General features: G+C 57.2%; 1 protein-coding gene across 3 annotated transcripts in view; it reads right to left on the reverse strand.

The window, feature by feature from the left end:
• STK40 (serine/threonine kinase 40) overlaps nt 1–12989 on the reverse strand; it is a 37660-nt gene that overhangs the window by 4178 nt on the left and 20493 nt on the right. For all 3 annotated transcript variants that reach the window (XM_014560575.2, XM_032495972.1, XM_032495971.1), the window contains 6 exons: nt 12816–12959; nt 10549–10776; nt 9727–9779; nt 4348–4463; nt 424–568; nt 154–273 (listed from right to left, as the gene is read on the reverse strand). In XM_014560575.2, coding sequence (XP_014416061.1) covers nt 154–273; nt 424–568; nt 4348–4463; nt 9727–9779; nt 10549–10776; nt 12816–12959 — 806 coding nt within the window. The remainder of the gene's footprint in view (nt 1–153; nt 274–423; nt 569–4347; nt 4464–9726; nt 9780–10548; nt 10777–12815; nt 12960–12989) is intronic.

Consider the following 12989-nt stretch of genomic DNA (forward strand, 5'->3'; position numbering starts at 1 on the left):
TCTGCCTGCAACCTCCTGACCTTGCCCATGGGGACAACCTGGGGATCTGAATCTGCCTGGCAGAGAAACAGGCCCAACCTCAGGCTGCTTTTCTGGGTAGGAAGGGCAGTGCCTATGGGCAGGAAGAACCCAGCCTGGCACCTGCCCACTTACCATGATGCAATGATGGCACTGAGGGCCTCCAGGACGTCGGCGGCAGCCAGGCGCTGTTGGGGGTCGAGGACCAGCAGTTTCCGGATGAGACACACGGTGTTCTCAGAAACCCGCCCATCCCTGGTGCAGGAGAGGGAGAGGGAGGGCTCAGGTTGGGGGGCTGGTGCTGGGACCCAGGGCTCCAAGTCTCACGGTGTTGTTTCCACCCCTCAAGCCTGAAGGGCTGGACCTCCCTTCCCTCCGCTCCCTCCCCAGGGAGGGAGGACTCACTCAGGGATGGTGTACTCAGCGGCCTTGATCTTGCGGAAGAGCTCCTGTGGGATGCTGTCGTAGAAGGGGAACTGGCCATAGAGCATGGTGAAGAGCACCACGCCCAGGGCCCACATGTCGCTCGGCTTGCCCCGGTACGGCCGGCCTGCAGGGCACAGGGATGCAAGCACACTCAGCCCAGAGCCAGGAAAGAATGGCCCTGGCATTCCCTTAGCCTACTGGCCGCGTGCCCGAAGTCCCACCACGGGACCCCTCCACCTTACCCCCTCACTTCCGGTCACCTTCCTCCCAAAGCAGGCCTCACCGGCCCAATCCTCAAGCTTCTGCCAGGCTTGTTCCTCCCCTACTCGGCAGGCTGGCTCCTGCTCGTGCTCTGGTGACCCGGCTCCCTAGGGGGATGCTCCACCTGGGCATGACCCCCAAGGAGAAGGGGTCACACGGGGCCTCGTACTGCTGCCTCGCAGCACCAGCCCTGCTCTGCTGATCGCCAGCTCCCTGGCGCTGGTCTGGCCTGTCCTCCCAGCACTTAGCAGTCTGTCAGGATGCCCTCCTCTGTCTGTTCACTCCCTGTCTTCCCCATAGAAGGTAAGCTTGCAGATGCAAGCCCCTCTCTGCTTTGCTTGCTGCTGAGTCCCAGCGCCCAGCATGGACTCAGAGCTGCTAAATGAATGAATATCCAGCTAAGTAAGCCCTCCGTGCTATAGTTTCCTCATCTGTACAACAGAAGGGAGCAGGCATTTAACTGAGCATCCACTTTGTGACAGCCCTGGAAGAAACATTTTATTTTATTAAATCTCCACCACAACTCTATGAATTAGACGTTTCTCTATTTTTCAAGAGTAAAACGAGGCACAGGGATGCTATCTGTCCAAGGCCACACCGCTGACTGTGAAAGCCCCGCTCTCCCACTTTTGGGGCAATCCATCTGTCCACTCATCATGGCAGAGCTCCTCCCACGCGCCAGCTGCTGCCTGACCTGCTCCAAATGTAAAGCAGGAGAACTGCCCAAGCCTTTTGGAAGTGCCTGCTGCCCAGTCATCGGGACAGGAGCACGCTGGCTGGCAGAGGCCCGGACCCCCAAACACCACGCAGCTCCAACGGGTGTGGAAGAGGTGCTGCTGGGGGCCTTGGTGTCATCTTCCTGCACAGCAGGCAGCGCCCGGACAACTCCCATCCCTCTTCTGGTCTCAAAGCCTTCTGGGTGGCTGGAGAGGCCTTAGGCTAGGGGACGCTGGTGCTGAAGGTCTCATCAGGCCCACTGACGGTCAGGCAGCCTAACAGGGTGGGTGTGTGCTCGTGCATGGAAGTGCTGTCACAGGCCTCGGCCTGCACCGTCAGCGGGGTACCACGGCCCTCCTACAGAGAGCCTGTTCATTTGTTCATCGAGGCCGACATCGACCTCACAGGGCTGCTGTTGGGGGTGAGCTTCTGCCCTGGCCGATACAGCAGGAGGCTTTGTGGAGATGAGCCTCTGTCACGCCTTCCCCAGGGCTGCACCAGCCCCAGCCCTTTCCAACCCCCAGTGTCAAAAAGCAGCCTGGGTGACCCTGTGTCCTGACTCTATGGCCAACTCAAGGGCAGATCCTTTCTCCCCAAGTGTGGTCACCAACACGCATCCACTGGGTCACTTCTCTTAGTTCTGTTTGGCTCCATAAAACTTATTGTGTCTCCTGCGGCAGCTGGAAGGTCAGGTGGTTCCTGCCAAGAGGCATGTATCTCGGGGCCCAGGAGGGAGGGGCACGGCTGCCAGGAAGTCCCACAACTTCCACCCTGAACTGGAGAGGCCCCCCGAGTAGACCAGCTCTCCCAGGAGCTCTAACCATTGGGACCTTTCCGAGATTCTGAGGCAACACTGAACTTCAAGCTTTCCTTTTGGTATTGACAATGCCAGCTAATGTTTATTGAGGCCCAGAGAGGTTAGTAACTTTCCCAAGGTCACACAGTTATTAACCAGACTATGAACTGTGAGGGCAAGGCCATGGCTGCCTTTTCACAGCTTCAGTGCCGAGGGCTGTGGCTGGCACACAGAATCAAAGATATGCAGACCTGGGATCAGAACCCACTTAAGTCACCTCATTTCACCCTCTCAACTGTGGGGCGGCAGGACTGTTTTCAGCTTTTAACCTATGAGGAGACTGAGGCTCAGAGAGGGGCTGAGGGCCAAGTCACATAGCTGGGTAATCAGCAAGGCCAGTCCCAGAGCCTGGGTCTCTGGCCTCCCAGTCCAGATCTCTTTCTGAGGCAGGGGTTCCTTTGTTTCATCCTCCAAGACGGGCATGAGTCTGGAAGAGCCATAGAGAGGAGGCCACAGGCAGCAGCTGGGAGTGACTGTGCGTGGGGGCCACCCCTGTGCGGCCTGGCGCTGCTGAGGAGGAGGCCCAACCAGAAGCAGCCTGTGCAGGGCACACAGAGACCCCCCCCTCACAGCTCTGGTTCATCCCCCGTTCTGTCAGGGAGGCTCTGGGGACTCTCGTGGAGGGTATCCAGGATGGGGTGGGGGGTGGGTTCCCAGGGAGTTGGGGTGCACCCCTGGCACCCAGATCGTTCTAGCAGAGGCTACAGTGACTCCAACCAAAATCCCCAGGCCTGGAGAATAGCACCAATACCCTATGAAGTGGCAGCCATAGAAGAGGCCTGGCGCTCCAGCAGAACCCTCCATTGGGAAAAGGCCTCCAGGGGATTGCAAATGCTTGTGGAAGTTACAGCAGCCTGCTCCCCAGGAAGACATGGGACAACCTGGGAAGAGGCTGCTTCTGCCACTGTGAGGAGGGGGGACACATGATTGCTAGGGATGAAGCACCCTGAACCCTGAAACCTTCACATCAGAGGGATAGGAGCGGATGTGAGCCCTTGGTCCCTGGAGGGATCAGGACAGAGGGACCCCAATTTGGCAAAGTACGAGTGGAAAAGGAAAGAAAGGCAACGGTGAAACAGGTGGGGCATGGGCTTGGGCAGGAGGCAGCCCTAAGATCGAGCCTCAGTTTCCTGGTTTTCTAGCAGCGATGACTTTGGACAAGAGGTCTGATCTCTCCAAGCCTTGGTTTTCTCATCTGTGAAAAAGGGACTATGAATATCTACCTCACAGGACAGCTGCATGGCTTTAAACAGATAATGCACATCACATGCTCAGCAAAGCACGTGGAGCTTAACAATATGATCAGTAGGTGATAACTACATAACTGACGTGCTTTGTGCATTATCTGTCTCAGCGTTGCTAGAAAGTCAGCTCACCATCCACGGAGGCAGGATGTTTGTCTGCGTGTCCACTGCTGTATCCAAAGTGTCTAGAACAGAGCCTTGTACATGACAGGCCCTCGGTAAATACCGACAGAATGAATGAAGGAACAAAGGGAAAGAGATCTCTGAAATGCAAACCTCATCATGGTAACCTCAGTGAGGACCTGTTTAACGGCCTCCTCTCGTACTTGAAATAAAGAATGGCATTTCTCAATAGGCCTCCATCAGGCCTCGGTGGCTGGACGCCCACCCACCTCTCTGGGTTCCCCTTGAACTTTCTGAGCAGCAGCCTCAGGGGCCTTCTGTCAGTTCCTCAAATGTGCAGTACCACCTCCGCCATCACACCCCGCAGTGGGTTCCTATTTATTCTCACCATCTCAGCTCAAACACCACTTCCCCGGGAAGTCCTTCAAGCGCCCCTTCTCCACACTCAGAGAAATCACGCCTCTTTCCTTCCAAGCACTAATCTCAGAGAGTAATTAAATGTGCATGAGTGTGATGACTACCGTCTTCTTCCATAAGATCCCAAATTTTGTACCTGGAGGGACAGCACTGGCTTGGGCCACCCTGGAAGCCCTATCTCCTGGCTCGGGGCCCACCGACATATACAGCTGTTGGCTGAACAAAGAGCTGCAGAGCCTGGCCGTGTAAGGCCCCTGGGGCTGCTGCCTGGCACCCAGCACATACCGCTGAGTACGTCTGGGCTGATGTAGGCAGGGCTCCCCCTCTGGTCCTTCAGCAGGTCCCCTTCACTCACAAGATGCTTCCCGAGGCAGAAGTTGGTGATGGTTATCCGATGTGTCCTGGGAGTAGGAGGCAGAGAGAACAAACCTCAGTGTCTGTATCCCGGGGTGCCCCAGCTGCCCCCACGGCTCGTCTAGGGAGCACAGGACTCACACTCATGTCCTCTTCTGCTCCCCAGCCCTCATGGCCTTCCTCACGGCTGTGTGGGAAGTACCACGGGGGTGCTGACACAGGGCAGTCAGTCACCCTTGGCTGCTACCTGCCAAGCTGTCCTTGCAGGGACCTGAGTCACTCCGACCAGTGACCTGACTCAGTCAGGGTGCTCACCTCAACCTGCACCCTGGCTGAGTCCCGGGGCTGCAGCTGAGGGCTTCGAACAACTTGCAGAGATTTCCCAAAATGACCTCACATAGTATCTAGACTGGGAGTGACTGGAGATTGAATTCAGTTCCCTCATTTACGTGTGCAGGAGTCCTGCAGAGCCTCGGAGGCCTCCTTTGAGTGCACTTCGTTCCCCGGTGCTGATCCCTTTGGTCACCACCCTTCTTATTATCACAGCATCACCGGCAGTACTAAAAACTGCTGCTTGCTGAGCCATTCGTACATGCAGACCCTGACTTCCGTGCCCGGTGGGGGACTGTTTTCATTCACGCCTCACAATAGCCTACAAGGGAGATCGTCTCACTGCCCACTGCATAGATGATGCAATTAGGACACACAGAAGTGAAGGGACTTGCCCAGGGTCACCCAGCTAGTGAGCAGTGGAGCAGGATCCAACCCAGGCCTGTCTGACCCCACCATGTCACCAGACAGTGCCCAGCCACTGACTCTCCCCTCTGTTCCATCCAAGCTGACTCAGCCCCAGTCCGCTCTGACTTAGAAAAAAACAGATGCCCCATCTGAGAGCGTCGTGGTGCGAGCAGCTTTGGGCTCCGATCCTTTCTAGGAAGCTCGCGATGAGAACCAAAGGAGTGGCGCAGTGAGGACGCTGTACACCACCCCTGGGAATGTGGAGTTTCCTTGGCCTCCACCCATAGCTGAGCAGGGCCACCTGCCCGGCTCCCGTGTCAGCCAGCTGGGCAGAGAAGCCAGGAAGATGGCAGGAAGGGAAGCCCACCGGGGGCCTTGGGTGGCCTCACCCCGAAGAGCCTCCAGGGCGGAGAGGGGCTGTCTCAGTGGCACAGGTGTGTGAGGCTGCGCTCAGGAGGCTCTGGGAGCCCTCAGCTTTCCCGGGGAATTCTGCTGGCAAGGGCTTGGTGAACACAAAGGCCGGTCTGTCCTCGGCGTTCCAAACGGAAACACTGACTCTGGCTCTCCGTACAGGCCTGCCCTGGCAGATGCCACAGAAACTTGACTGGTGGCCTCCAGGGTGGCTAGAGCCAGAGAGCGCAGGTGAAGGGTCTCGGCCAAGGATCATGTCAGAAAGTGGACAGCTCCAGCTCGGAACCACTCGCATCACTGACCTGAATACGGGATGGCTCAGGTCTCTCGTCTGCGAGGACCCACCAGAGCAGAAGCACTGCATTTTCCCCCCGATCAGGCCGCGGCAGGGGGAGGCCTGAGCCACTGGGAGGAGCACCGCTCAGGGGAGAGCCTGGTGGGCCTGGGAGTCAGATTCCCAGGGTCCAGTCCTGGCTCTGCCGCTTCCTGACTGTGTGATGTTGGTCAGGTTATTTAATCTCTTGCTAAACCTCAATCTCCGCTATAAAGCAGGGAAAACAGTAGCACCCAACTCCCAGGGCTCTGTCAGGATTTAACAAGATAAGAAGATAATCCCTAGGAAAGCACTGAATCCAGGGCTGGGCAAACAGAGACGGATCACTAACTGCTGGCTCAGATAGTCATCGCATCCTCAGACCGTGGGCACAGCTGGAGACCCCAGGGAAGACGGCAACCTGAGGCGGCGGGCGAGAGGTGCCACGTGGTGATGACAGGCCCAGGCGCGCACGTGCCAGCGTGGCTGGCTTTCCACTCAGCTCTGCCGGCAGGACGTGCCAGCCCTCTGTGCGTGGGGCTGGAGGAAAGCTCTGCTAAGACTCTGCAGGGTGGGCAGCAGGGCTGAGTTGGAGCCTCTCCCACAGGAAACCACACGGTCAGCTCCGAGCCCTCCCGAAGCCAGGCGACGCTCCCTGCTCTGCCACCATCACCCAAGTCGGCATGGCGCACAGATCCCTGGGAGTCCAGACCCCCCAGGCTTGTCCTGGCAGGAGAAGCGAGGGCAGCAGGGGTGAAAGGAGGGAGCTCTGCATCAGCAGGACCTGCTCCAGTGAGTCACTCCTCAGCTATGGCCCTCTGGGCGACCACAGCGTGTTCTCCTTTTCTAGGAACTGGGTGTGCAACGCGCCCACCCGGAAAGAGAGGAGGATGGGGAGAGAGCCTGCAGCGAACCTCATGTAACCCCAAAAGGGGATTTCAGATTTCAACCCTTGCCCTTTATCCACAGCAGGGGAACTTGTTGTCACAGCTGCCTTGCAAACCGTTCTCCCTGTTTCCTCTCCCGGGATCTCTCTGATCTGCTGAGAGCCTCTGGCTTTTCTGCGGCCGCTCCAGCTGGAGCGAGGGCCTGGCCCGATGGGCAGGAAGGGGCCATAGCTCCTCCAGGTCCACCCTTGACTTCGCAAGGATGAAAGCAAGGCCCCAAGGGGGTAGGGGGGTGCCTGTGGACCCTCGGGGGCAGGCCCTGGGTGTTCATCTTGGGTCTCTGCAGCACACCCTATGCCTTCCAAGCACCCATGACTCACGTGAGTGGGGGCCAGAACCTCTGTCTGCCCAGGACACAGAAAGAGGCTTATCGGATTAAAGAAAGTACAGCCAAGACCCAGAGTCTAAATGAGGTGTTGGCACTCTCCAAGCCAAGGAAAACACATCTGTGTGCACACAGGCATGCACATAGACACACACACACACACACACGCACGCACACGCACACACACACATGCACACATGGAAGAGCTGCTACAGCTACACTGGTGTTACTCAAGAGAGGTGTGACTTCTGACTACATTCCCAGAACCTAGGGGGCCTGGAGAAGTGGGAGCTGTACACTACGCCACCATGGAGACAGAGGCCTGGGGTGAGGGCCCGGTTAGCAGCGCAGGGCCCCTGGTGGTGTGTGTCCATAGGCACCCTTGGGATGCTCACTCAAGAGCCAATGGCAGGCTGGGATGACAAGTGCTCAGCAGCCAGATGGACTTGGGTGCTCAAAACACACGCCCTCTCTTTGTGAACAGTGGGCCTGCAGCCCAGAGTGGGATGGGGACTGGCCCAATGTCCCACAGGAGGCCAGGACCCTAGTCTCCCTACACTGAGGCAACATGCTCTCAGGGCCAGGATGGTCCACATTCTCCATCACCTGCCCTCCTGGTGCAGTTCAGAGCTGGGGCCAGGGCACTGCGGGGCCTCACCACTGGCACCTGCGTCAGCCACTCATGACCCAGTGGGCCTTGTCTCCAGAGGGAGTGAGTGTACAGGCCCTCAGGCTCCAGCTGGCTAGCATGGGGGCACGCTTATGAGGGGCCAAACCCTGTTAGGCAGTCTCACATCTCGGGCCAGTCTCTGCAGGTGGGTACAATCACCTCCACTTTTGCAGGTGAGGACATGGAAGCTCGAAGAAGTACTTGGTTCCACAGCAGCTTCTCAATACACAGATGACTTAATCACCGGGTGAATAATCAAACGACAAGGGCTCGTGCTTTCAGGGCAGTTAAGAAGCAGTGGTGGGCTGTGAGCCAGGTCTGACTCCCAAGGCCTGCTCCTCCCCAGTTTCTCTATCTCTGTCTCTCTCCCTGCCACCGGTCAAGGGTTCAAGCAGCCCTGCAACTCTCATTTCCCTCCCTCCTCCCCGTGAAGCACAACAGGACCAGGTTTTCACCACTTCACTTTCTCAGGCCAGCAATCTTTACTCATCCTTTACGAACTGACTGAGATGGCCAGTCTCCGCCCCCTTCTGTCTTCTGCACACTGGCCCTCAACACATTGCCATCTGCTCTCTGCTCGGCCCCATCAGGCAGTGCGCTCCCGGAGACTGTCTACAGCACCAGTGCGAGTGGGGCTGGAGGCAGGCTGAGCGCCGAGAGGCAGCAGCATCCTCCCGATGGCACCTCGGGCTGGCACTGCAGGGTCTGGTGCCCTATGCCTCTCCCCAGAGGCCTGTCTCCTTACAGCTCCTTTTCCTGTGACCACTGCGGCTTTGGCCATTTCATAGGGACAGTGGGCCCAGGCCCCCCTTGGGTGGGCAGCCACACTGTGGAACAAATCCCTCACCATACCGCTTCTGCCACAAGGTGCGTGCTGCCTGCTGTTTGCAAGCCCTCCAACCCACTTCACACCAGGAGGTGGGAGGGAGGTGAGAGTGAGAGGCTCAGGAGAGTGGGGGGCGGGTGTGCCCTTCCCAGCCCTGCGTTTCTAGGATGTGGTGGTGCACAGAGTGGGCCCCCCATTCGGTCCTGGGCCCCTGCATGGTTGGTGTACCTCTACCACTGCCCCAGATCACTTGGAAGGAGCCCAGACCCTCTGCCTGAGTGGGAGGATAGCCCGAGGCAGGGGCCTCCCATGATCCCCATCTGCCGCTGGCTCATGGAGAATGCTGCAGGCAGCTGCCCAAACCCCCTCCAAGATCAAGGTGCTGTTTCCCCTGCTACTGGGAATGTTGGCTTCTGACCACTCATAGCTGCGCCCTTTTCCAGGAAGTCCTCTTAGCCAAAGGAGGCTAAGGCTAGCCCCTGGGCACAGCTTATATTCATGGGCTGGTTGAAGTGGGGCCACGTGCTCCCTTGCCTTGATTTGGGCCACCTGCAGGGCCACCTGGCTCTCGAGCTCTCCAGGCTGAGTTCCTGTCATGACTGTCCAGGTCAGCTTCTCCCCCTGTCCAGTCCTGCCCGCTTCGCCTGAGAACACACCCCAGTAAACGTCCAGCATGCCCTGTACACACATCTCAGAGTCTGTTTCCTGGGAACTCGACCCATGACGAGGCCTCCTTTTGCTCATCTGTCATTCCTTCAACCATTGGTCTATTTTTTACAGTCATTTACTGCACATCCACTGGGCATGACAAATGACTGGACCAGGAGGACCTCTGAAATCCTCCCCAGAGATCTCTTTCTGTGGCCTTTAAGGCTCCCCTTCTGAGCGAGCACCATATTCCCATGCGGCAAAAGACAGAAGCAGGCATCCCACCCCCACCCCGTCCTCCCAGGGATTCGTGGGAGGGGTGGGCTGTGCTGAGTCAGAATCCCCACAGGGACGCTGCAGGGCTCTGGGTAGTGGCAGCACGTAGCCTGTCCCAACCCCAAAGTCACATCATCAAAGAAAAGCGAACCTTACCTCTTGTTGAGCACCATGTTCCCAAGCTTCAGGTCTCTGTGCACAATATTTTTCTGGAAAACAATAGGCACATGGTTTGTGAGAGCCGAGGTTGGACTCAGCCTGTGAGATGTGGGCTCTCTTGTGCCTTGACAAGTAAGCCACAGATAGATAGGGACCATTTTAAGGCCTCATTAACCAAGTGTATGAACCAGGTAACATGTGAGCCCAGGCAGTCTCTGCCCCACTAGGATGTTTTCCCCAGTTCTTTCACCCCTTAGGCCAGCTGCCAACGGGGAAAACCACTCCTCTCTCTGCCTCCAGCAAACAGCCCACCAAACAGACAGAAAAACAAACCAAAAAACCCCAAGCATTTGCCTGGATCTGGGGTCACAGATGAATTCTCACGGTTCTGGGGACCAAGTACTGCAGGCTTGGCCCACAGAAGCTGCGTGCCTGGAAGAGGCCTAGGTTCTCCTAACTTGTGCCTCGGGGCTCCTGACACCCCCAGCCCTAGGGAGAGCTCAGAGGCAGGCTGTGGCTGCCCTCAGTGGATATCTCACAGTCAGCTGAGCTGGGAGACCGGAGTCTAGCCTCTCAACTAACGGGGCATCACTGTGCTGGGCTCTGCTGGGCTGCCCGCACCTCCCTAGGAACGTGGGAGATGCCTGCAGCACGGTGCCTCATGAGGTGTGTGTGTCATCCGGCCACTTTCCTTCTGGACATTCCCAGCTGCAAAGTGCACTTGCATGAGGGTGGGACAGAGCTGCTTCTACTGAGCAGCAGCAAGAGGGGTGGCCTTCCATGGAGAGAAGGAGGGAGCTGCAGGGGGCAGAGCCTCACCTGGTGCAGGGCCTCCACCACGCGCACCACGTCGTAGAAGATGACCACGGTCTCCCGCTCGCTCAGCCTCTTCTCCTTGATGACGTAGTGCTGCAGGTTGATCAGGTCGGCGGTCTTGTCGCTGAAGTCGTGTGCGCAGAGGCAGTCTAGGACCAGGCAGATGCGCTTCTTCATCTTCTTAACCATTCGGTTGGATTCTGTGTCCTCAACAATTTCACAGGTGCGATCCTGGGAGGAAGCGGGCAGACCAGGGCTTGGCTGCGGACCCAGGAGGGACAGGGCCAGGGGTGTGGGGCTCTCCCCTGGAGCTGGACACAGAAACCAGTGAGAGCCTGGAACAAGCCTGCATTTGTGTGAGTGGTGGAAGCCTGAGGCCTGGGCAGCAGGGACTGTGGGCAGCTTGGCTCTGCCCCGCCTCCCCTGTGCCAGGCCCAGTTGGGGGCGGAGGCTGGAGTAGCTCAGGTTCAGGCTTCAGGCTCTGACCCTAGTGTAGAGTGTTTGGATCAGGGCTGGACATTTAAAGCCAAAGGGCCCTCTGAGCTCAGCGTGCAGGCAGCACACCCAGGGCCCCGGGACATCTTCCCCTTGATGACACACGCAGGGATTCTAGCAATGACCAATGGAAACTTCCCTCCAGTGTTCAAGACGGTGGAAGCTAAGTGTTCTCTGTGTCTAAGACAACTGCTTTCATTCGGACACAGGACTCCTGAACAGCCACGTGACAGTGGTTAAGAGTATGGCTCTGACCTCTGATGGCTGGGATCAGGTCCCGGCTCCACCTCGTCCTAGCTGTGGGACCTGGGGCAGTTCACTTAAACTCTCCAGGTCTCTAGTTCCTCATCTGTGAAAGGGAGCCAGCGATCCCTAACTCACAGGTCACTGAGAGAAAAGACAACTGCGCCAAGTGCTCAGTCCTGCCCAGCCAGGGTTCGGTAAGCCAGCACTGCTACCAGCTCCACGTTTGGTAGTCCTGGACCCATCTTCCTTAAGGAAAAGGTATTTCAAGTAAGAGAAAACACAGGTACAGTAGGTGGGCTTTTATCCCACCAGATAGAGGAGGCCCTCAGTGTCATCCCCAGCAGACTGATGATCAGGCGGACTCCTGGGGACTAAACATCCACATTTCTCCTTAAAGGCAAGGCCGTACCTCTCCCCTTCTCTTCCTGAGGCCCAGCACAGTGTCCGGCACACAGAGGACTCTAGAAATACTTCTGATCATTCAAGTTCTCTTATCCAAAATGATATTCACCAAGGCCAAGGTTTGGAAGCTATCAGAGATGAAATACTAAGAAATCACAATCCCCCTCACACCCCAATTTGATTTCATGTTTAAGGAAACTCTCTAATTTTCAGAGTTGCCTAATGATGCTCTGAGTTGCCTCTCATTGCACATCTAAGAATAAACACCTTAGTGGGTGTATGTGTGGGGGTGGGAGGCTGTTTCCACTAATTCTACCTCAAGAAATCAAGCTGACCAGTTTTCACTGCCTGAAATAACAAGAGGGATGAGCGAGTATCAGAAGCAGCTCAGTGCTTTACACGCTCTCATTCATCTTCCCACAACCTTGCAAGGTAGGCATGTTATTACCATCCCCATTTTGCAGATGAGGAATCTGGGGCCTAGGAACCTAAACTGACTTGCCCAAGGTCACACAACCTGAATTCAGGACTGCTGGCTCCAAAACCTGCAGCTGCCTCTCACATGCCAGGTCCATCCCAGCACAAGTGGGCCCAGCCAGCGCATCTGGCGGAGGGTGGTGCAGAAGCTTGGAGCAGGGCCTGGGTAGGACCCCCCACCCCACCATGGGCATTCTGAACCTGGTTCCTCATTTCTGGAGACTTAATTTCAGTTCTGCCCTGAGGAGGGCTCCTTTCAGGGTACCAGTTGCTGAGTAGTACCTTTCCTAAGGGACCTGGAACAGCTGAGCAGGGAGCTCAGGGACCCCTGCTGCCCAGGTAGGCAGAACTCCTGGTACCAAAAGCAACTGTAGAGATCCACAGGTGGCCTGTGCCCGGCCTTCCTCATTGCCCTCCCTTCCACCCTGGCCCAGCCCATTCCTCACAACACAGCTAGAAAGAGCCTGTGGGTCTTTAAATCACTTCCTGCTTTCCTCTTTTCTCAGAAAAGTGGCTCTTCTAAGAAAGCCTGTAAGCTGCAGACTGGCGGGCTCCCACTAGGCTGCCACCCTCACAGTGGGAGCGCTGCGGCCCCAGCAGTGCCAGCTGGGGGCGGGGCGGGAGGACAAGCGGCCCCCTCTGCCACTCACCTGGAAGAGCCCGTGGTGGTGAACCACGCCGTCCTGCGTGTGGAGGAGGGAGAGCAGGGAGTACTCGGTGTGTAACAGCATCTTGCCTTGCCTCTCCTCCTGGCTTTCTATCCCTTGGTCGCCCCTCTCCTCAAGGGTAAGGATCTTTAAGAAGAAACAAAACCCCACAACCCT

Source organism: Camelus ferus, chromosome 13, assembly GCF_009834535.1.
Source record: "Camelus ferus isolate YT-003-E chromosome 13, BCGSAC_Cfer_1.0, whole genome shotgun sequence".
In the NCBI taxonomy this organism is placed as follows: Eukaryota; Metazoa; Chordata; class Mammalia; order Artiodactyla; family Camelidae; genus Camelus; species Camelus ferus.